The sequence below is a fragment of the Chlamydotis macqueenii genome, chromosome 5 (genome assembly GCF_036417535.1).
Source record: "Chlamydotis macqueenii isolate bChlMac1 chromosome 5, bChlMac1.mat, whole genome shotgun sequence".
In the NCBI taxonomy this organism is placed as follows: domain Eukaryota; kingdom Metazoa; phylum Chordata; class Aves; order Otidiformes; family Otididae; genus Chlamydotis; species Chlamydotis macqueenii.
In genome coordinates this window covers 25,444,212-25,468,138 of record NC_141560.1, presented here as the reverse complement: position 1 = coordinate 25,468,138, position 23,927 = coordinate 25,444,212, and the positions used below count along the sequence as shown (strand labels likewise).

Here is a 23,927-nt window from a genome sequence, read left to right as displayed (position 1 = left end):
CAGCTCGATGTCCATGTGGAGACCGGTCACGAGTGGCGTCCCTCAGGGGTCCGTGCTGGGCCCGGCCCTGTTCAACATCTTTGTCGGCAACATGGACAGTGGGATACAGTGCACCCTCAGCAAGTTCGCCGACGACACCAAGTTGTGTGGTGCCGTCGACACGCTGGAAGGGAGGGATGCCATCCAGAGGGACCTTGACAGGCTGGAGAGGTGGGCCCGTGCCAACCTCATGAAGTTCAACCAGGCCAAGTGCAAGGTCCTGCACCTGGGTCATGGCAATCCCAGGCACAAATACAGGCTGGCCGGGGAATGGATTGAGAGCAGCCCTGAGGAGAAGGACTTGGGAGTGCTGGTGGATGAGAAGCTCAACATGAGCAGGCAATGCGCCCTTGCGGCCCAGAAGGCCAACCGCATCCTGGGCTGCATCAAGAGAAGCGTGGCCAGCAGGTCGAGGGAGGTGATTCTCCCCCTCTACTCTGCCCTGGTGAGACCCCACCTGGAGTACTGTGTCCAGTTCTGGAGCCCCCAGCACAAGAAGGACATGGACCAGTTGGAGAAGGTCCAGAGGAGGGCCACGAAGATGATAAAAGGTCTGGAGCACCTCTCTTATGAGGACAGGCTGAGACAGTTGGGGCTGTTCAGCCTGGAGAAGAGGAGGCTCCGGGGAGACCTGATAGCGGTCTTCCAGTACCTCAAGGGGGCCTACAAGAAAGATGGGGAAAGGCTGTTTAGTAGGGCCTATTGCGATAGGACGAGAGGTAATGGTTTTAAAATAGAGGGGGGTAGATTTAGATTAGAAATTAGGAAAAAATTTTTTACGATGCGGGTTATAGAACACTGGAACAGGTTGCCCAGAAAGGTGGTGGAGGCCCCATCTCTGGAAGCATTCAAGGCCAGGCTGGATGAGGCTCTGAGCAACCTGACCTAGTCAGGGATGTCCCTGCTCCTTGCAGGGGGGTTGGACTAGATGACCTTTGAAGGTCCCTTCCAACCCTAACCATTCTATGATTCTATGAGTCACCCAGCAGCTATTTCTTGTGTGGTGAGGGTACAGTCTACAAATGCAAGGAAGGAAGGTGGAGGAAGATAGTCTTGATCTGGATGCAGAAAAGGGAGCAAGAGAGAGGTTAGGCAATTATCCAGGAAAGCCATATGATTTCTTTTATCTCCATGACTCTGTTTCTTCCCAGAAATGTATCTGCTGTGGTGTACCAATCCCAAGTACAACCATTCCTTTCCCAGGCTTTGCTCCTAGTGCATTTCCAGAAGAAATGCTAGAGAACGTGTTAAAATTCAACAGAGTACCCCAATTCTTTGTTACAAATCCCCTAAGCTGTTGGACTCCTATCTGTCTAATCTAATTTCTGATGTAGTAATTGCTGGAATGTGTGGATACTGACACTGCAGGGCCAAGTAGTGAAATATGAATGAGAAGTGAACACAGGAGAGCCACAAAGTTCATTCAGCTCATCTTCCTATTAATTGTTCCCCTTTCTCTCCTGTCTCCGGTGTCTTTGGGAATACCGTGCCTCCCAGGAACTTGCAACAACCTGATAACCCGTGTGCTGCCTAAGTGCCTGCATCTCTGCGAATGCTGGGAGATGGTTCCCGCTTCAGAGATGGTGAGCCTGTAACCTCCAGATTTTAGAAGTGGCTGTCTCTTAAATCCATGCTCTTCCTGTCAAGACCCTGACTGATTAGGAAACCCCATAGCCAGTGGAACTTTCCTAGTGTTTACTCCTAACTCTGCTGTTTCCCTTACCAGCCACAGCCAGTGGCTGATGTTGTAAATGTTTCCCAAGGAAACAAATCTGTCACCCTGAGCAGGCCTGGCTCTGGGATGTTATACGTTGCATGCAGTCATCTAGTATCTAAACAAGGGATTCCAGGCACTGGCAATCTCAAACTACTTCCACTTAGTAACTTTGCCTTCATCCTGCACTAAGATCCAGAATCAACGGCAGGGCTCCTTTTTAGCAACCTAACTGAATGAAGGATATTTCATTTCTGTTTTCAAGTGAAAGAATGTCTCAATGGAGCAAAGTGTTTCCAGCAACCTCTCCCCTCTTCCTCCTGCCCCTGTCCCTGCTTCCAGACCATGCGTTCTCAAAAAGATATTTGATTTCAGTGAAAGCTCAGCTGACATCCTTGCAATATGCTCAGGTTCTTGCTTTGTGCTTCCTGGGAAGGATGAGGGCTCCTCCGGGGACTCTGGGTAATTGGGTTAGTGGCCAGCTCATGTCAGGAAATTAAAAGGCAGCCCCGATCAGGTTGCTGCTGCGTGCGATTTAATGGCTTTGTATTTATAGAGTATTCTGCCTCCAGCCGGTGCCAGAAATATCGCTATTGGAGGCATCCAAATGAAAAAAGAGAGAAAAAAATATTTTTCTTTCTCTAAAATATCCCTGTGTTTAAAAACAGACAGGCAACCCCCTCTCCTTTGAAACAGGATCTCCAGGTGCAGTGAGTGGCATCTTGGTGTCTATATTGTCCACACCCAACTATTTTGCAAGGCATGAATTGAGCATTTGCGACATGGCTGGAACTGAGCTGGATGATGGCGTGACAAAGAACATGTGCTGCTTTTGGCAAGGCGATGCTAATTCTCCAAAGAAGAGGCTTCCTGTGGATGGGCTGTCCAGAAAGTGCACATTGCGCTGATGGCATTTGCTATCTGTTTTCTGGCCGTAAGACTGGTGCATCCAAGACCTTCCCCACACCTTCTGCAATATCCAATGGATTATGAATCTGTTTAGTTTGGTTCCTCCCATTCATTTTGAATTATTAATCTACTGAGGTTCTTGCCGTACCTAACTAAATCTCCATTATATCAAACATGAAGTCCAGGATGTATCGATGTACATCTGTGTGGATTCATAGAGGCATCACCTCTACACAGGTTTATGATAAACACTGTGCATTCTGTCACCAGAAATTGTGCTTAGTGCTCTTATAACATGCACAGAAAAGAGGAAGCTGATAAAAGCTGCAGCCATCCAGGAATGTTTAGACCCCAGCAATTGTACTACAAGCTTTTAGGCAGTTTTGACAAGACAACAGAGGTAAGATCCTCTGAGGTGAGCAAGAGTGGGGTGGGACTTAATGTATGTCCCACTGCTCTACAGTAATTTATGTCATGTGCATCAGTGTGACCTACCTTCACCAGTGACTCAGCTCTGCCGAGATTTTCAATCCCTTCCCCTGACTCACCTTCAAAGACTGTGCCAGCCCTTGGGCTGCAGGGTACCCTGAGAGGGTCTTTACTGAGAATTGCCTGGCACAGCTGTTCTAATTTAAGAATTAAATAATAAGTGTGCACTAGTTCTTAGTGTTGGAAAAGCCACTGCTGAAGTGAGGACTTCAGGAGAGACGTCAAGGCTGCAAGGCCCAAGCAGAGCTGCTCCAAGAGGCTAGCCAAAGCAGCGGCAAGCTGTGTTGGTGGGTCTGACTCCCTCACCTCTGTGGATCTCTGTCACAGAGAGCCCAGTCAGGTTGCAGCCTCTCCATTCATTAGACAGAGGTGCCTTTCCCTATAGTCTTATTTCTTTCCCATCTTGGCAAGCCTGTCTTCTATGGTCATCATTGCTCTGTTTCCTTGATAGGAAACCTCCTGGCTTGCTCATCCTGTTGTCTCTCCTCAAGTATAGAGCAAAAAGGGAGAGGGAAATTCTGTATGAGACATCTTGGGCACAACCTTACTCCCTTCCTTTCTTCTCTGCTCTTAGCCTACGCCTTCCGGCTTCCTTGGGCAGTGCCGATCCGTGTGCTTTAGACTGCAGCTCCCGGGAACATGGGCATCTCTGTTAGCTGCAGAGCACCACCCCAGCTCAGACCCTGGGAGAGCAAGCAGGCTGCGTTGATGCAGAAACTGCAGCTGAAGGGTGGGTGGTGGGTGCAGGACCTGGCTAGTGTGGTGTATCGGGGAAGCTCAGCAGAAGCAGCCCCATGGGCATTGCTCCCTGGCCAGCACTTGCCCTATGTTCTCTTTGGTTGTGTCCTTCTTGGTCTAGACACATATTGTACCGTGCAAACCCTGTGGCTTGGCTCCTCCGTTAGCTCTTTTGGCACGATAGATCTTTCTGTTCCTATCAATTCATGAGCATGTGATAGGACCCGATGGAAAATGAGGTGAGGCTAGTAATTTGACTCGACAGCTGATATTGGGCCTAGACTGCATTTCCCACTGGCCAGGGCTTAGCTGAACAGAGCTTTTAAGAGTATTTTTAGTCCCCAGAAAATAAAAGAGAAACTAAACCTGACTCTGTGTGCTGTCGCCTCTGCATACTCGACTATTTTTACTTCCGACAGACTCGGCCTGGGTCCAGCTTTTAAAAAAAGCTGGAATTATTTTACTTCCATTAAGAAAAAAACCCCAAAGCCCGATGTTATCAAGTCAGCAAGGGGACATCTGATCCCAAAGTTGTCAGGCAGACCTCTCTCCAAGGGGCATGTCAGAGAAATGCAGGGAGCTCGAACAGATCAGCAGATCCGCTCTCCCACTGCAGAGGCTTGGTGCTGGCACAGACCTCTCTGCAAGAGCACTTGGAACACGAGTGGCACCCACAGGACACTTAGTAAACTGACATTCCTACCCCAGGCAGCTGCGAAGTCCTGCGCAAGTCCTGGCCCGGCTCTCCTCCCTGCTGGGTCAGAGGGGGCTTGGGTGGGCTGGGGAGCCGAGAGCCTGGCTGCGCCCAGTCAGCTGGGACTCGGTCTCTGTGGCAGACACCGGGCTCAGCTCCACACCCGGGTCAAATGGGGTGGCAGGGCTCTTATGCAGGGTCCCTCAAAATGTAATAAGATTCAATGAACAGCAGCGCTTCCTTGCAACACAAGGGGGTGGGAGGAGAGGAGATGTTTCCAGCACAGATCGCCTTCATTTGTGAGGAAGCGGGTGCCAGAAGGGTAGGTTATCAAGAGGTGATACTTCCCAAACTTTCCTCTGTACTGTTGCATCTCACATTCTGTATGTAAGCCCTCCCTTCTTTGCTGCTCTAGCAGCCCCTCCTTGCTCATACTGTCAAGAATAGGGGTCCAAAAGTGCCTATGGTGGTGACAGTTTTGTAGGAGTGCCTTCTCTCCTGGGATCTGGCCAGTTGGGATCCATGTGAGAAATGAGTTTATGCAGGAGCTGGAAGGCAACTGCTTTCTGTTGCTGCTGTCTTCTTGTCAGGCTGTAGCACCAAATCCTGTGTAAGAGTCCTCAGTATGGACCAGCTGCATCTTGTAAGTGGCCACTGCACCTTCCAGTTAAAGCTCAGGTGGCTGCATGTCTGGTGTGAAATCCACCTGTACAGTGTGTGTGCCACTCAGCCTTGCTCCAGCCCTCTCCCCCTCATCTCCCTTCTCCTTACACTCTCTCACTTCCATTCATATCTCAGTTTACATCCCCCTCCATTTCTTCTCTGCTCACTGCTTTCCTTCATGCTGCTTCTCTGAGCTCCCCCACTGCACCTGCCCACTCCAGTTTAATGTCCTTCAGTGTCCCTCTCAGAGCTGCATGGTAACCAGCCTGCCTATCTTAAAATCAGTGACTGAGGAAACCAAAGTAGAACAGCAGGCATTAACAAGCCACCTGAATACCACAGCTCAGTACGAGGTCCTGATTTTTGGCCATGCCCTTTCCTTCCATTTAGATATGACCCATTAGGCTGCCAGATCTTTGGGGAAGGGATTTTGCCGTGATGCTTGTGTCTGGAGTGTCACAGTCAGGGACTCGGGGGTTGAAATGCTTTTGTTTGCTGTAGCATCTGCAGGTCGCTGCACTCAGCAGCTGGCGCTGGGATGCGCTACGTAGGGCTCAGCCTGTTCACCAGCTCTATGGCTGGAGCAATGACAACAGGGCAGAATAGTGGCTCTGCAAATGCTGATTGAAAACGTTTGCCTCAAGGAGTGTCGCACAGGATGGGGAACAAGAGGAGGACAAACACTTGTTCAAAATTAACAAGGCAAAGTCCTTGGGCAAACAGACCTCTATCTACGCAGTGAGGGAAGGAGGGATGGAGGGTAAATCTCTCTGCATCTCTCTTATCTTTTTTTAATGCACTTAAGTCCTTTGTGTCCTTATAATCTGATTGAGGATCCCTAATACTGCTACAACCTGTGTAGCCATCCCTGTGCCAAACACTAGAGGATGGCATGCTTCTCCTTGGGAGAAGGAAATGAGCTCCTTCCTTCATTTCCCCCTTACCCTTCCCAGTTCCCCCCTCCCCACTGTCTATCAAGTTGCATGGCAAAAACATCCTGAAGGGCTGTGTGTGGGTTTCTCCTGGGCTGAAAATGGTGTCTCCCTACACCAATGACATCCTACCCACTGGCATTAGGGAATGGACTTCTCTGTGACCCTTCTTCTGCAAGGGTCCTGGCAAGCTGTGATTCAGGCCTGAAGTCCTATTCTGGTTCCTCCATAACCTTTGAACACTGTATTCCTGACCCTTTTAATTTTTACACTTGGTTTACTGGCAGTTTCTGAAATTTGTGTCTGTCCCTCCTCTCCTGGCTTATAGGTAGGTGCCATTCATTCAGCAGAGCATGGGATAGAGGTTTTCTTTCTTAGGAAGCCAGGGCACATTTATACAGGGAAGGAAATCATGGTCAGAAATGAAAGTTTCCTCCTTCATCCAGGGCTTTATTAGTGCTGTTCCTCCCTAGAAAATCTCAGGTTTGGGAATCCCTGGCTGCCCTTTCTGAAATCCCTCTCTGGAACGTGTTAGGGCTCCCAGGAAGGAATCTTGCCCACAGGCTACCTGCTGCTGGGAATGGAGCAATGGGCAACATTCTCAGAAACACTACCATGTAATGGAGGAGAAAGGTGGTACCTATGCTTAGGAATGTCAGTGAATTCTCCATACAGAGTCAGAAACAGAAAATGGGGCAGGGGAAGGAAACTACCCATTTTGATTTAAGTTCACCTGTTCGGCTTCATGTCTTTCTCTTCACCTTCAATATCTGCCGTCCTCCCATAGCAGTCACTTGCAGCAGCCGTTCTTTTGCTCTGGAGAGCTCCAGGTCTGCTCATTCCTGCTTCTCCTGCTCAATGGGAGCAGCAGGACACTTAAAAGCAAGCAGCTATGTAGCATTAAGAACATCATGCCTACGAGCCTTTATCCCCACACGCCATGGCTTCAGATATCACCACCTACACTCCATGTGCGTGTTGCTACTGGCAGAGAGATTTTGCTGTCAGACTGTATAACTGAGTGCTGTTGGCCTGATTGGTGTTGGTTACTCTTGCTGTGGTGGGGCTGTTGGTACTGTCTGTCAGTCAAACTGGTTTGGATGCCCCAGCCATGAAGAGTATCAGGATGTAGATGTTGTGGCAAGTAACACTTTCCTGTGGTGCAAGTGGGGCTGGTGTGAACATTACAGCAAAAGCTTTTTATTTTCCATGACATAGTAAACAAGTGAGAGATTGAAGTGCACAGCATGAGTGACAGATATGTGCCTCTTTAGAGAGTAGAATATTTGCCAGCAGACTGCAGGTTTTTTCAGGTTGTTCAAGAAGCATCACTTCAAAACTGTTTTGGAGTGTTTGCTTTTAGTTGTTTGTGTTTATGGAGTGGATTGATTGCAAAATATTAATGGCTCAGTGTGATTAGTAAGTGTATCACATAATTGGTTCCTGTGATCAGACTAGATAAACTCATGTGTGTTTCTAAGGAAGTGCTTGTATAGTGTAAATTCAAATTTTTATTCTATTTGAATGCTCCTACATTTACCTTGAAAGACTTTTTTAAAAAATTTTTTTTTTGCAACAGCTGTTTCTCCCAGCAAGACCGAGTTACGCCAAGTTCACAAGAACTGATTACGAGAGACCATATGACTGGCCAGAAATAACTGACAACTGGACAAATATCTATGGCTTTTTTCACTATTTTTTTTTAACATTGTGTTTTGTACTAATACAGCAGTTCAGCTGCTGTTCCTGGTCTATTGATGCTGCTATGGTTTTTTTTCATGGTGACCGTCACTGGTGCTTCCCAGCCACTGGGAACTGTTTTCAGCGTGCTATTTGCAGTTCGATTCACTGTATTTTGAAAGAGCTGCAACAAATTCCTCAGTGTTTCCTTACTTCAGCTTTATCATTCCTTGATTGTAGTAGAGGTTGTTTCTGTTTATTTGTGTTCTACTTTTATTACAGTTGCCTTACTTGATCAAGGCTGAAACATCTTTGTTGAAATCATAGTTTATAATCTATTTGCTATAGGTCACTTCTTTCAAATATAAAAAGTGAGAGGTCACAGAACATTTAACTTCTCATTTTAAGAACAATCTAAATGGTTATTTTTATAACTGCAGATTTGATTGACATGCAAAGTCTTTCTTTTTAAAAGCAAGATCATCTGGATGGCACTGAGGTCTGAAGCTTTTCATTTGCCCATCAGATTGATGGTGATTCAAGAGTTTGAATGGGTTAATTTCTGTCTTCATTAATGTTTTGAATAGAAGTGAAGCTCGCAGCAGCATGGTTAGAGCTGGAAGCAGTCTAGCTGGTATTATTGGGATTGCTGGGTTCAGCTGAGATCTTAAGTGTCTGGGAGAGGGAAGCTCCCTGGAGTGTGGGGAATATCTTACTTAGCACATTTTAGCATCTGCATGGCAAGGTTCCTTGTGCCACTAAGGAATCATGAGGATTTATCTTGTTTTACTTGCAGGTGTGCGTCTGGATCGAGTCCGTGGAGGCCGTCAGAAATACAAGAGGCGACTGGATTCTGAGAGTAGCACTTACCTAAGCTTACAGATCCCTCCCCCAGCTAAAAAGCCACGTACGTATTGGTCTTAAATTGTGGTCCTCTGAGCAACCACTAAGTTTCTTTTTATTGGTCTCTCAAAAGTTACAATGGAGCAGTTGTCACTTCTGATTCCCGTATCAGTCACCAGCACTAGGATTTTTTTCTTATGATCATAGTGCAGAGGTAGATTAGTTACTTAGCCTAAGTTACAGCCCAGGTGCTGTATTCATTGCACCTAAGTTTAAATACCAGACCTTTCCTAGGAGATTATGCAAATCTATTTAGTGATATTCTGATCTTTTCCTGTATCCAAACTATGTTAACAAAACTGGTCCCATGCTGATTTCCCTCTTCTGTACTACCCATAGTTCTCTAAACTTTTCCACATCCCATCAACTCATTATTCATGCCTCCTCCTCCCCTTGTTGAACCTCTCCAAGACAGTGGCTGACAACCTACAGTAGCTTCTTACTTTTGTCATCCCTGTACAGAGCTGGTTTGGCATAGACAGATCAGTACAGCTTGTGAAGCTGCAGTGTAGTCTTCTCCTGTTGTGACTAAAACCAGTTCTGAGGTCCTATGGGCTCTTATAGTCATGTCTTATCCCAGGAAGGTCCTTCTAGAAAGGGCTGTTATGACACGTTATGTCGTGAGAGATACAACAACAGCTTCTCCTTTGAAATGTGCAGTGACTAAGATCGTCTCCCACTTGCTGGTGGCTGAGCCAGAGAAGATTTATGCCATGCCTGACCCAACCATGCCGGAGAGTGACATCAAAGCCCTGACAACCCTCTGTGACCTGGCAGACAGGGAACTGGTGGTGATCATTGGCTGGGCAAAGCACATCCCAGGTAAATGGGGAATTACAAGGATGTAAGCATGAACAGCAAAGGGAGCTATTATTTATCACTGTGCTTAGCAGGTGTGTCTCCAACTAGGATTTTTACATATAGTGATGGGTGGAAACTACTGTCACAGAAAACGGCTTGTGGTGGGCTCTCATTGGTAACAAACTCCAATATAGCCTACGGTGTAGGTGCAGAAATTGATGACTGTATGTGCATGTGCCCTGGGATTATGCAGAAGGCTCTGAGATTATATCATAAATTTCTTAGTTGTACTTAGCATAGAGTGGCACAGAGAAAGCGCTTGGGAAACAGCCCATGGGATGGTACAGTGGACTTCAGTGATTTTGCAGTGCATCAACATGACCTGTGTTTATAGATGAATAAACGTTACAGCAGTGACTGGCCTTTACTGCTAATGACAAGGCAAGTACCCACCCTGTCTGTAGTGGGCATTCTTGCCCAGACTCAGGAAAGCTTTTGTCATACTGGATTCTTCACAGAATGAGTCCCAAGGGGATGGAGGTATATACTCTCTATGGCCAGTGAATCTCCAGACTTCTATGCTGACAACTTACTGGCAATGTGACTGGCCTCGGAAGGCTCACTGACTGTATCCAATGAGTGCCTGTACAATTGAGTAACACAGCAAGTGTCTCACACCTGCAGGTAGGATGGACCCAGGCTGAAGGAGCAGACGTAGCCCTCAAGGGGGTTCTAGGGACAAAGATTTGGACTAAGAAGGGAAAATGCCCCCTCTCTCTATTTCCCCCTTGCCCCTACCAGAAAAAAATGGTAGGTTGGATCTGGGTGTGGAGAAGGTTGGCCAGGGAACTTAGGGGATGTCCTTGCGGTTTATATGGCTGCTTTCCAAAGACTGCCTCAGATGCTCACTATGAACAGCTCACTACAGCTATCTCCTGCCTTCTGTCCCCCTTCCTTGTGTCAGGAGTATATCTGAGGCTCAGCCACAGGATCACAGGATTCAGCACATACTGCACATTGTCTGTGTCTTCCACTGCATGGGTCTGTATTCTCTTGCTTTGCTTCTTGTCTTTAAGTTCGTCCTTCTCTGGTGAGGCATCTTAGCATGAGTGATCAGACAGTTTAGTTCTCCCATGTATTTTGTTTCACTGTGTAGCTCCTCTTTTGGCTTTTTGGTGGCTGCTTCTCTTTTTTCAGAGAGGGTATTTCTCCTATGACTCAGCAGTTAGTGGTTTCCTGGGCTGTATGGAATACGGACTGCTACGTGGTGGAACTATGAAGTCTGGAGAAACTTTTTCAGGACAGTGTTTCTGAATAGAGGTTAATCTCAGTGGTGCCCTTCTTACATGAGATCTGCAGTATCTGCAGGGATTACACCTGACACTAGTGCTGGAATCCATCTGCAGCTGATTCATCACAAGTGGGGCTACACTGGTGATTAGGGAACTCAGCCTGGATTGCTCTACTAACCCAGTACTTGGGGTGTTAACAGGAATGATTTTAATGTAATGCAGTTAGCTGCTATGGCTTTCTAGTGAGGTGCTGTTGTGTGTTCTTCTAATTTTGGCTATTTCTGTTCAGACAGGGTGCCCTGCTGTAGTTCCCTAGCTCGCAGCTGTGGGATGAGCATGGGATGCTCAGCTCTGAGTTCTGACAGAGTTTTCCAGCCTGCCATGGTGATATTATTATCCCAGAACAGGAGTATAGAAGAGATGAGTATAGAAGAGATTACTCCTGTGCTGTGAAAGGAGCTCTTCCTCTCCTTTCTGAAAGGCAGGAGATACTTGCCTTCATCTCAATGTTCTCTGTGTATTTTCCTTTCCTATCAAAGGTCCTGCAACACAGTAACAGCCGTCAGCCTGGTGCAGTTCAGACCAGCAGCAGTTTTATAACAGGACTACGTGCACAGGAAAGAGCTGAGGGATTGTTACACAAGGGAGCAGTACTGAGAAACAAACGTAATAAAAGACAATTCATAAAAATGGAACAAAATACCCTACAGTTCTGAAACAAGTATGAAACATACTGAGTTAGGCAGCAAGGGGGCAGAGCAGGGCAGGGCCAGGAGGCTGCCAGGTGTCTGGATTAGCCATGCCCCGTATTTCTGCCTGCCAAGGTTTTGAGCAAAACAGGACATTGCCTCCTGTGTGCATGAACTCGTGGACAGAGAGGGATGGAGAAGGAACAAAAGTCACGTATTTCTGCCTTGTGTTCGCACTGGAATTAGTAAAGAACAGTGTGATGTTAAAGTCATACCAACCCTTCAGGATCCCAGGTGTCAGCACAAACTTCTACCCCACAGTGTTAGCAAATAAAATCAGTTAAGCTTAAAGACACTGTCCTGTGATAACAAGAAAGCATGATTTAATGGTGTTTAGCAAATGTTATTAGCTCAATAGCCTTATTAGCCATTAGCTCAAAAGCCATGCTTGGCCGATGTGGAGTTGTCCCCTTCTGTATGAGGCCCCCTCCCCACTACTCACCCTCCCCCTCTGGTGCTAATTGTCTTTGAACAACATCTACCTTTTCTGCATGCCTTGATTCAGGGAGACAAGACTTCTCCTGAGGGGTGATGATGAAGGCTCTCCCAGGGTAGCTGTTGTGCTGAAGACGATAGTACTAGCACAGAATGAAATATGGCAAGTGGAGTGACAGCAGCTGTGTCTGGAGTGGCCTCAGATCCTATAATTACATCTCCCTTTATTACCTCTGCTAATGGCCCTCCAGGATGACAGAAATGATAATAAATTAACAGATTATGAACTCCACTTGCCACAAATTATGTGACTTTTTTTTTTTTAAATTCTAGGAGCTCCCACTGCCAATCCACTGAAATAAATTTTTTAAAGATCACAAAAAATAAAAAACCTGAATGTCACATCAGCTATTGCAAATAAAGCAGCTTTTCTCAGCCTGCACCTGGGAAGGAGGGAAACATGCATAAAGCTCTGTGCTAGAGACAGAGGCTCCCCTTTTGGGAGCCTAGGGATGGCAGTGGAGCATTCAACACCTTTCAGGATCAGACCTGAGAAAAGCAGCAAAGAAACAGATCACTAAGGGCACTTTCTGGATGCTGTGCTATCGAACAGCTCAGGAATGCAAGAGGGCTGGATTGTAGCAATTTCTGGGAGCTGTAAGATGGTGAGGCAGTTGAATTTCACGACTAGACTAAACCTATAATAGCAAGCCTGTGATTTTGGACAGGTGAAATTAGCATTTACCTTTCCTGATTTCAACTTTTATAGCATGGGAGACCCCAGGTTATATGATCCTCCCGTGTCTGTTCAGACCACAATGATACAGGCACAGTCCTCCAGCCCTTGCATTCTACACAGGTAAACATTGAGGAAAAGGGTCCCAATTCTGTCAGACGTTTCAAGTCCAGGCTTGGCACCACAGCACTCCCTCCTTCACACCCGCCTGCTGGAGCTGGAGTTACTGTCCATCTGGGAGCACTTCTGGCAAGGGCCTTTCCCAGGTGGTAGGGCAGTTGCAGCTGGCTCTTCTGTTCTCCTTGGCACAGGATAAAGCACGGTCTCTCCTGTGCAATTCCCACCTGCCCTAACTGCCTCTGGGAAGGAATGATCAACAGAGATGCTGCTAGGGTTAAGTCAATTTTTCTACTTTATTCTCTAGCAGAAGTGTGAGAGCCGTGTCTGTCCTGGATCCTCTTGCTCTACTACATGACTGTTTCTCTATCTTTAACAAATTTCATTGGCAGACTGCAGTGAGGTGATGGCATAACCCCTTTTGTAATCCAGATGGGGAATGAAGATGCAGAAGGGCCACGTGATTGACCCAGAAACTGGACTTAAGGCAGCAGCCTAAATGCTGGGCTGTTCCCCATGGTGAGAGCTAGGAGAGGGGTGAGCAAAGGAGAGCTTCCAGGTGCTAAATACTGTGACAGTGGCTGTGCACAACACCATTACCGCATCTCAGGGCTAATCTCATCAGTTTCCTGTGCAGCAACAGACCTGGGGAGACAGGATCCCAAGCCTTTGAGCTGCATCAGCCTGCACTTGGACTCAGTCAGGAGGGCTGCACGAGGTAAGGGGCAGAAGGGTGAGGCAAAGGACGAGGCACTCCTGGAGTACGCACAGCCTGAGCAAGGGTGGGATTCACCAGGTGCAGGACTACATGGAGCACAGGCTGTGCTGTACAGGAATCAATCTCTCAGTCATGGAGCTGGATTTGCAGCTCTTCTCCCCAGTAGCCTGGACTCCTCTTTAGCTGTTCCCTCTGGCACTCCTCCCCAATGGTTTATTGATTCTTCCCTCCCACCCACTGCTCCCCTCAGACCTTGCACACACAACATGTGACAGCTGATTGGTATCTGTTAATTAATGTGGCCTGGGGCCTCTTTTCTATTCAGTGGCCTGATAAGGGAAATTGGATGTCCAAGGGCTGCCAGGCCATTATCACCCTTTGCTTCCCCTGGCAACACAAACACAAAACATGGCGTAGTGATAAATAAATACCACTAACCCACCCTTCTGCCTTCCCTTCCCCAGCTGAGATAGTACAGATAGAAAAAGAGAACCTACAGTCAGTCAATATAGCAATCATCAGCTCTTTTGTTAATTGCCAGCTTGATAACAAGAGAAATCAAATGATCATCATGGTGGCTGGCTACCTAGGCCCTGATGCAGGGCCAAGAACTGTGAGCAGAAAGGGTTATGGGATAAAGGAGTCCTGCTGGGCCCAGCGCACAGCCGGTGGAGCTGGGAGGCGCCTGCACAGAAGCTAATGAGCTTAAAGGCCTCTCTTGGTGAGCCCCAAGGCTTCATAAGCATCTGAGGAGAAAACTTGCAGGGGAGGCTGGTGGAACATTACCCCCTGCTCCCCCTGAGCTGAGGGATGCCCGAGTGTCCCATTCTCTCACAGCCCTGGGAACCTTTAGACACAAGGAGCTGCCAAAAAAACAGAGTCCCTGCCTGTCAGTGGTGGGCAGGAGCTGCCTAGATGGGACCAACCCAGTGTGCTTGGTGTCCCTGTGTGTAATGTCTGTTGCACAGTGCCCGCCTCCCAGGATCTTTCATGGTCTGGCCTTCAAGGGTACCTGGTGCAGGGGACATAACAGACACTGCTTTCTTTCCCATGCACTTTTTTTTTTCCCTCTCGAGGCAGACAGTGCCTCTGTGTTTCAGCCTCTCCACTTTCTCAAGTGGGCTCAGGGGCTGTCAGGGTCTATCTCAGATGGTGAGATTGCTCTTTTTGTATTTGAGGAGAGTGACTTGGTTCACTGCTGGGTGCTGATTCTGTTGCTCCTGGGTTTGACTGCGATTTGGGTACTTGTATGGCACCATAAAGGTATTTTTGACACTGGGTAGAGTTGTTGGCTGTGAGGTGCAGAGAGCTGTTGCTGTGTAGCTCTGGGAGTGATGACAACTAGAAAAGGATTCCATTTCCAAATGTATTCAGCTTTTGAATACATTACAGTGCTCTGGCTCTATTGTGGCAGTACCTTTTCTTATGTTGCCCAAAATGAGAGAATGTGGTATGCTTGTAATTCAAGCCTGTATCATTCCCTCCTATCCCATCAGAAGCCCTCTTTTCTGCTATCTGGAGCTCTTCTCTGCTCTTTGGTCAACTGCGGCAGACTGCAGTAGGCTGCAGTACAAAACTACAGAGGAACAGTGAGCAGAACGATGTTGTACAAAACAGTTGCTACTATAGAAGAAACAGATCATTGAAAAGAGGTTATCGTTAACCTTGGGTTGCCAAAAATGCAGCCAGAGCATCAGAGCTCCTGTTTGAGACCGTGGGTGGGCATGGGAGCAAAGAGAAGGGTAAGGTCCATGTGTGCTGATTGCCATAGAGACAGGGTCACTTTACTAAATTTTTTTTTTTTTTTTTTCAAAAGCAGCAGGCCAATGAGGGAAAGTATTTGGGGTGAATCCCAGGGAAACTAAAGTTTTGCTGCACACCCATTTGACTCTGCTTATCTTTTGCCCTGTCAGGGTTCTCTAACCTCTCCCTTGGGGACCAGATGAGCCTCCTCCAGAGTGCCTGGATGGAAATCCTCATTCTGGGCATTGTGTACCGCTCCCTGCCGTATGAGGACAAGCTCGTCTATGCTGAGGACTACATCATGGATGAAGAGCATTCTCGTCTGACAGGGCTGCTGGAGCTCTACCTGGCCATCCTACAACTGGTGCGCCGCTACAAGAAGCTCAAGGTGGAAAAGGAGGAGTTTGTCACACTCAAAGCTCTGGCCCTCGCCAACTCAGGTACGGCCCTAGTCCAGCCAGCCTCACAGTTAGGGAGTCAAGGCCCAGGCTGTTATCTGGCCTTGGAGGAAACCAGAGCCTACTGCCCAAGACTGTCTTGCAACATCCTCAAAGCTCCTCTCTGTCTACAGAGCAGGACCTAAGCTGAGAAAAGAGGTTTGCTGCTGCTGAAGCCCCAGCTATGCTCTGGTCCTGTACTAGGGAGTGTAACCAAGCAGGCATGGGCTGGCTGCTGGTTTCCAGCAGTAAAAAAAGACTCTGGAGCCCTTCTCCACTAGCAAGCTGACTCCAGTGCTGTGAGTTCAGCAAAGGGGATGTGGGCCATGCCTACATTCACTTCCACAGTGTTGGTCAGTTATAGCAAGCAGGGAAACCCTTGTCCCAATTTCAAATCCCACAAAAAGCTGTGGGATTGGAGCTGCCTCATTCTGTCCTGGAGATGTTCAGTGACCACAGACACTGAATCCCCCTTTAACTGGGAGACAGCATGGATCTGGATGGTAGAGGGTAAGACATGCTGGCAGAAGCCTGATGTTGCCTGTTCTGTTTCTTCTTGTGAAGAGGACGAGGAAGGCCAGGGCCCTCAGCCCAGTGCCTTCCATCTTAGTCTGGGGAGGGCTGCAGCCCTCAATCCAGCAGGCTGTGGGAGACAGGAGGTGCTGTGTCCTGCACTGATGTTGCACAAAAGCCAGACAAGTATTTGCTCAGGAGTCCCTTCTGAAAATGAAACTGCTAAAGCTACTGTGTGACGAGGGCTCCCTCTACATCCCTTGAGTCTCATTGTCTCACATCGGATCTCCTTGGTGATGTGCATCATGCAGGTCACAGAATTCACCTTGCAGTCCAGTAGTGAAACCAGTATCTGTGTTTGGCTAAAGCTACCTTCCAGAAAGATATCTCATGTAAAGCAGAAGAGATTAAAAGAGGAGGAATCTGTATGTTTCATGGTAGCTGACTCTAATAATCAATCGTTCTCTCAGTTTAAAAAAAAAAAAAAAAGGAAAGGCACCATATCTTTAATGCCAGTTTGCCTGAGTTTAGCCTCCAGATACTGGTCTTTGTTCAGCTGTGTCCTATGGCTCCAGGTCTTTTTACACCTGACAGCTTGACACAATAAACTTCCTGTTCCACAGTTGCGTTCATTGACTATAGATATATTACTTCAAGTGTAAGCAAGTGGGCCAGAATGCTGTGAGGCTGCCCTATCCTCACCATTTTACACTATGCTATTGCTCTTTGCCATCCATACTTCATAGCAGCAGCAATTTAAAAGAAAAAAAAAGAAAGAAATTACTTACAGCTCATTGATAAAAATGTTGAGTGGCATCTGTTTTTTTACTGATCCCTGTGGATTTCTGCTAGAAAACTCCTCCTTCGGGGATGATTCACCACTGATAGTTACTTTGAGATTTGTCATCTAGCCAGTTACTAATCAATTGAAAGTGTGCTTTATTGATATTGCATAGTGCTAATTTTTTAATGAGAATGTGCTGTGGTGCTAAGCCAAGTGCCTTATAAAAGCCTAAGTCTATTATATCTATGCAGTTAACTTTATCAACTAAACTTATAATCTCATCAGAGAATGAAATCAGGTTTGTTTGACAAGACCTCTATTGCAAAGTATTGTGTTGACTGGTAGTAAAATCACAGAATCATTTATTCTGGAAAAGACCTTTAAGATCATTGTGTTCAACTGCTAACCTAACACTGCCAAGTCCACCACTAAACCCTTTCCCGAAGTGCCGCATCTACACGTCTTTTGAATACCATCTTATAAGTCTTAATTGAACATCACATTTTTTTTCCTTTATTTCGCCCTGGTTCACCTCAGGATAGCATGGAAATTATCAGATAAAACCTAGGAAAATATATGCATTATTAGAACTTTTCCAGTCATCTTTAATTTCTCAAAAATACCAAGACTTGTTAGTCGTTAATCTGCCTTAGATGGGCCTCAACCAGCAATTTTAGAACTTTTAAAGTCGAATTATGCAGCTCTGCTGATTTATTTGAAGTTTGTCCCTAATGGATGTCTAACATCTTCTTGCATAAACAACAGACTAAGAAGTCTTCATCATCTTCATAGAACACAGGTATATAATGCTTCTCTTTTCTAAACAGAACAGAAATACCCGCTGAGAATTTCGTCTCCTCTGCACTGCTATTAACAGTTTAATCATCTCCAGGTGAAAAGAGCCCTCCTAAAAATGGTCATTTTTCTTCTATTTCTTAAATATTTATAAAACTTCTTTATTGTCCTTAGCCCTTCCAGCCATGGATTTTCCTCCAATGTCCTTCACTTCCCTTATCGATTTTCTACACTTCATAACTTCTGATTCATATAAATTGCTATCTAGTTCCCTTTTTCAATTTCTCATATATTGCTTTTTTAGCTCTAATTGCTGCCTTCACTTTGCCACTGAACCAGGATGGGCAGATGGCCAAGGCTGGCCTCTTTCAATCGTGGGACAGTGGCTTTTGGGAATGTAATCAACTCTTGTTAAAGAACCTGCCTTCTGCCTACCAGGAAGGTCACAGGATTAAACAGGGAGAAGGGCTCCTCAGAGAGGCTGAAGTGCTAATGCAGTGGTTGTGATAGGGTGACAGGGTAAGTGCCACACCAGGACATTTATTTGGCCCATGCTATGAGCAGAGACACTGCAGGACCTGGGCCTTGGTGCTGTCAAGTTCTTCACGGTGCAGCAGAAGTGCTCTGCTGATGTTGCTCACTGTGCTTTCAGGACTAAGCCCAGGGTAAGCCTTACGGGACAGTCTCCATCAGGAATGGAAAACACTGAGCAAAGAGCAGAAAAACCAGCACTCATCAGCTGCTTTGGGGTTCTGCTTCCCACGCTGTGGAGTAAAGAAACCAGGGTACAGGGCAGGAGGCACAGGACAAAGCACGTTCTCAGCTGGATGGGAAAAGCCATTCTGACTTCACTGTTCTCTCCTAGTGCAGCTAGGAGTGCAGGTATGTAGGAGCATAATCGGCCAAAATCCTGCTTTGTTATTTCTATTGAAACATGTGAAAGTAAAGCACGAGATCTCATTTTTCATGTAACTAAAGCCTCTCACAACACACACCTAAGGAAGCTAGAATAGGGCAAGTGTACTTTTCTAATGTAACCTTCACATTCAACCTTCATATTCTTTTAATACAAGTTATTTTCTTAATGTATTTTTGACATGGAGTAAACTTGCCGAGCCTGCATGTAAGTGCTTGCATGCAAACAGCTGATTCCTAAAATAGCAAGAGTGAAGACTGCCGTTGGGCCAGGCCTCAGCTGCCTTGGGTCAGAGACAGGGTTTAAAGCTGAGCTCTTAGATCAGCACCTGTGCTGCCCAGACCTGCTTTCTGCCTTGCCTCCCATGTAGATAAATTCCTGAATTTCCCGTATTCCTGCTGGGCGAAACTGCTCATGCAACCCAGCTCCTGAGGACTCTCCTCCCTTCCATGCAGCCCTGTGTATATTGACCCTTTATTTCTAGGAATTAAAATGAATGAAAACAGAAGCAGGAGGTCACTCGCTCTTCACTAGAGGAGAAGCTGACAATAGGCCAACCTTGCCAGAGCTGTGGCTGATCTCCGAGTCCTCAGTGTAACGCGCCAAGGACACACCTGCTGGGACGGGCAAAGATAATTCAAGCAAACTCTGTCTTTAGCAAGTGCATTTTAGAGAGCTGAGAAGTGAATTCTTAATGCCCAGAGCAGCAGGCAAATCCTAGCAATATGATCATCCATTTTTTACAGAGTAGGGGTGCTGTAGACTTGTTGTCTTCAGAGCCAGCAGTCCCTTCTTAGGCATTCCTAGGTCCTCTTTCCTCAGGAATACAAATTGATCAACCTGTATAGGGAAGAGCCCTCCAGGTTAGCATACAGCACATGTTCAGTTAAGGACATCCCAGACTGGCCAAACCTTATTTCCCCCTTTTTTTCCCAATGCATTTTAGTGCTGAGATGGAGTGAACAAGGTCTGCATCTAGCAAGGGGATGTGTAGCAAATTCTGTACTAATGGGTCCTATGAGGTCCCTGCTCCTCCTGCCAGAAGCTGCAAAAAAAGAATTCGGTGAGGAGGCAGTGAGGCTTGTCCATTCTCACACGTGCCCTGTACCCCATGCCAGCAGCACTGGAGAAGGGCTTCTGACATGAAGCCTGACTTCTAGGCCAGCTGACCCTCAGGGACATGGTCAGGCAGCCTCCCTCCACCTCAGTGCTCCGACAGCTGTAAAAATTCATAGCTATTGATTTTGTAATTAACAGTTTATCAATGCCATCGACACCAGCTCACTGATGGATTGCAAGGAAATTAATCCTGCAATGTTATTTTATTTTTTGCAGTCAGCTGCCAATTTTGAGCTTCTTTCAGCAAAGGGCGGGGGGGGGGCATGTTTTTATCTTCATTTCCCCAATTCCTCTCGTCACCTTACAGAAGTCAGGTGGCAGAAGTGCAGTTTCAGGATTCTGTCTACTCTACAGCAGCATCAATACCCAAAACCAGAGCACCTACTTTGACCTGAAGCATAGCTCATTGCCTGGTTCTTGTAGCACCCGCTGGGATCTGCAGACTCTGATGGGCTGTGGTCCCTTCTCCTCTAGCAAGAAGGACATTAAACAGAAAGGCTGGAGGACATTCGTCTCCAAGCTCCAGCTCTTGATACTTCCGGTCTCCAAAATGACCTCTGCAACTTGGCAGGAAACAGATCCCACTCACTTCTCCTGGATGGTGAATGCAAATTTTCCAGAGGTGCTACCTGGCTGGGAGAAGTTGCCAGACTGACTTGTCAACAGGATTCTCCCTCCCTTCTTTTCAGAATCAACCTCTATGGCTAGCTCAGGTCACTGTGATGACATACCAGCCCTTCTCTGAGCTTCTTTGCTTGGTCTCTTGGATACAAAAAGCAAATGCAGCAAAACCAATCCTTCTTCCGTAGGCTTCGTGGAAGTACAATCCTTTAATATCCTCTAATTAGCGCATTCCTTCTAAACAGCTTCTTAAACAACTTTCTTGCTAGACATAATATTTTCCCAACTGTTGTACTACTTTGTAGATCATGCATCATAAATAGCATTTACTGTACATGTATCTTAGGAAATTCACAGTTTCTAATTTGTGTGGCACTCTCCATAGAGATGACACATATTTCTAGAGAGATTTTCACACTTCAGCCAGCTTTCCTCCTTCACTGCTGTCACACTGAGGAGCCCATGTCCTCACATTTGTGGTGTGTGTGTGTGCTGAGCCAGAGCACTGCCACTCTGCAAAGCTCAGGTGCAGTGGCAGACAGTCCAACTACATGTGTGCTTGCTGTCGTGCCCTTTGCTGCTGCTTCTGGATTCATTGTCCTGTGGCAGGAATCTTTATCAAAGGGTTCAGTATTAATTAAAAGAAGTCTCTGAACAATGAAGACAAGGCAACTGTGTCTCCAGCTCTGTCACAGTTATAAAAAATAAGCAAGTTCCAGCAGGATGAAAAGGAGAAAAACCTTCAGTGATGCTGTGCCTGGTTAGCTTCTGTAATCTAACCTCTCTGCTCTTTGGTGCTGCCCTCTGTCACTGTGACTTAACCACAAGTTTAGCAGCCTGCATTCAACTCGGATTCTCCAGCTTGACCCTGGACTGGGTCACTACCAGCTGGAGAACTGGTCACTACCTGGCACCAAGGAGCTGTGCTAGCCTCACAACCCCTGCTAGCCCCTCTGGCAGCTTGTAGAAATCTAGCTGGCAGCCTGAGGGAAGAGGTTTTCCCGCCTTCAGGAGGTGCGGGTTTCCTTAACTGCAGCAGGAAGCTCCCTGAGCAGCTGCTGGCAGTCTCTGAAAACAGGGGCATATGCAGAAAGGTGGGGCTGGCAACACCCCTGGGCACACTGGTTGTGACCTACTGGGGCTTTTCTGTCTTGCTGACACCCTGAGCAGCTGCACGGCAATCAGGCAGTTTAGACAGATGAAGCGCTATAGCAGTGTTAATTATTCTTAATGAGATTGCTCCCAAGCGGCAGCACAGCAGCTGCTGCCCCTTGCAGGGTGACTCTCCCCAGAAGGAGCATGGAGGGCAAGTGAATGTGCAAGTCACAAAGGTCCCCGAGTGACCCCTGCACAGCCTCGGGGTGGCTGGCAAAATGGGCAGCACACAGAGCACAATGTGTCACCTACTCCTGGCCACCTTACTGTCCCTGCACTGCTAGGGCCAACTCAATGGGCTGACGCTGAACTTCACAGCAGCTACCAACACCTGCCAGCACGGTGGGTTTTTTTCCTTGAGAAACAAAACAGCAACAATAACAAAGCCTCCCCCCCACCTCCCAAAAAAAAAAAAAGCAGAAAAGAAAGAAAAGGAAAGAAAATGTTTTTAGCTTTAGGACCATAAAGGATTTCCTTCCTCGTGTCTGACTTGTCTGTTTGCTGTCTTTTCTCCCTCCCCCCCAGACTCCATGCACATAGAGGACATGGATGCAGTGCAGAAACTCCAGGACCTTCTCCACGAAGCCCTGCAGGACTACGAGCTGAGTCAGCGCAATGAGGAGCCCCGGCGAGCAGGCAAGCTGCTCCTGACCTTGCCCCTCCTGCGGCAGACAGCCGCCAAAGCTGTGCAGCACTTCTACAGCATCAAACTGCAGGGCAAGGTTCCCATGCATAAACTCTTCCTAGAAATGCTAGAGGCAAAGGTCTGACAGCCCCATCGCCAGCTGACAGTGGCCGGAGAATAAACTAGAAACAAAGATGCAGACAATGGAGCAATCGAAACAGCAGCAGCAGCCACCGCCGGCTTTTATCTCCAATCATTTATTATGGAAGAATTATTTAATGTCTATCTGTCGGCGTGACTGCAGAATCTCGTGTACAGGAGGGGGGAAACTCTTTTAATCAGTCACCTGTTTCTCTTTTTTTCATTTGTTTTCTCTGTGGGAAATACCAGAATATGCTCTTGCACTTGTTGAGGTGGTCATTGGGGCTCAGCCCCTCTGAACAGTGATGCTCTCAGTGCTGCCGAGGCCACCTGCTCCCCAGCTCCCTCTGTCAGTGCTGGAGGGAGAGTGGGGACAGAAGCAGGAAGAGAGGAAGAATAGAGTCAAAATAAACTTTATCTGCTAGTGTTGTGAGGGGTCAGATGGAAAGGGAAGCAGTCAGGGTCCTTCTTTTTGTCATCTTTTTGGCTCTAAGCATAGAGCTGATGCTCCTTTGGAGAAGAGTGCTGCTGGACCTCTCCTGATCAAAACAGCTGCCTCCCAGGCTCCTCTAGCGACAGCTAACACTTGTACATACAGGCCCCACTTCTTACTGGGAAAGATGCTGCTAACTGTGTAAGATATTCTGCGACCTTGTACAGTGTGTCATTACGCCTGGCTAGTCCCTCCCATGTACAATCCCCGCAGGCCCCTGAAGAGGTAGAGTGTATGTCCCTGAGAGAATGCAAGTCTCCTTTCCCAGATGGCAAGAAAAAGAGAAAAGAACCCAATGTTATGCTTCAGTGCTGGGTTGACTTGACTTGATAATCTCTGCATCCTCTCCTATGTGGTGCTAACTACAATTCTTCCACACTTTTCACCCCGTAGTGTATCAAACCTGCCTCTTCAGCTCAGCTGAGTGCCATTCCCCACTTGTTCCTTGTGGCAGAGAACACAAGGCTTTGTCTGCATGGTTACTGCCCAAGTATAAACACACCCCAAACTAGGGGTTTCCTAGACTTCATTAGAGTGATAGCTCTTTGCCTCCACAGAGACTTAGGCTTATTGCCAAATGCTAGTTAGGAATCAAGGGCACTGCTTTTTGGAGGAGGCAGCTCTTGAGCCCAAGAGATTGCTTTTTTGTGGCAGCCTAGGGAAATAAATTAGAGGGTGGCATGACACCCCTGATATCCCAACTACTGTCTTCCCCTGCCTCATCCCATTAGCCCCTCAGCAGCAAAAGAGCTAGCATAGATTATCCCTGGGCCTGGTAAGAGGTTCTCTCACTGATGGGAAAGCAAATATCTGACCTTGAGGTGGTAAGAGAAGAAGTCGAGGAATGTTTATTCACTCCTCTCATGTAACCAAGTTCCTGCTGTCTCCATGCCCTGGTTTACATCTGCTGCCTAAGCCACAACTGCTGCATTCCCAGTAGTCAGAGGGGACTGTGGGTGACTGACAAAACTGGCTG

At 47.2% G+C, this 23,927-nt stretch overlaps 1 protein-coding gene across 2 annotated transcripts in view; it reads left to right on the top strand.

The window, feature by feature from the left end:
- ESRRB (estrogen related receptor beta) overlaps positions 1-22,462 on the top strand; it is a 102,295-nt gene extending 79,833 nt beyond the window's left edge. For both annotated transcript variants that reach the window (XM_086748736.1, XM_086748735.1), the window contains exons 4-7: positions 8,655-8,765; positions 9,422-9,583; positions 15,523-15,792; positions 22,218-22,462. In XM_086748736.1, coding sequence (XP_086604862.1) covers positions 8,655-8,765; positions 9,422-9,583; positions 15,523-15,792; positions 22,218-22,462 — 788 coding nt within the window. The remainder of the gene's footprint in view (positions 1-8,654; positions 8,766-9,421; positions 9,584-15,522; positions 15,793-22,217) is intronic.
- The last annotated feature ends 1,465 nt before the right edge of the window (positions 22,463-23,927 follow it).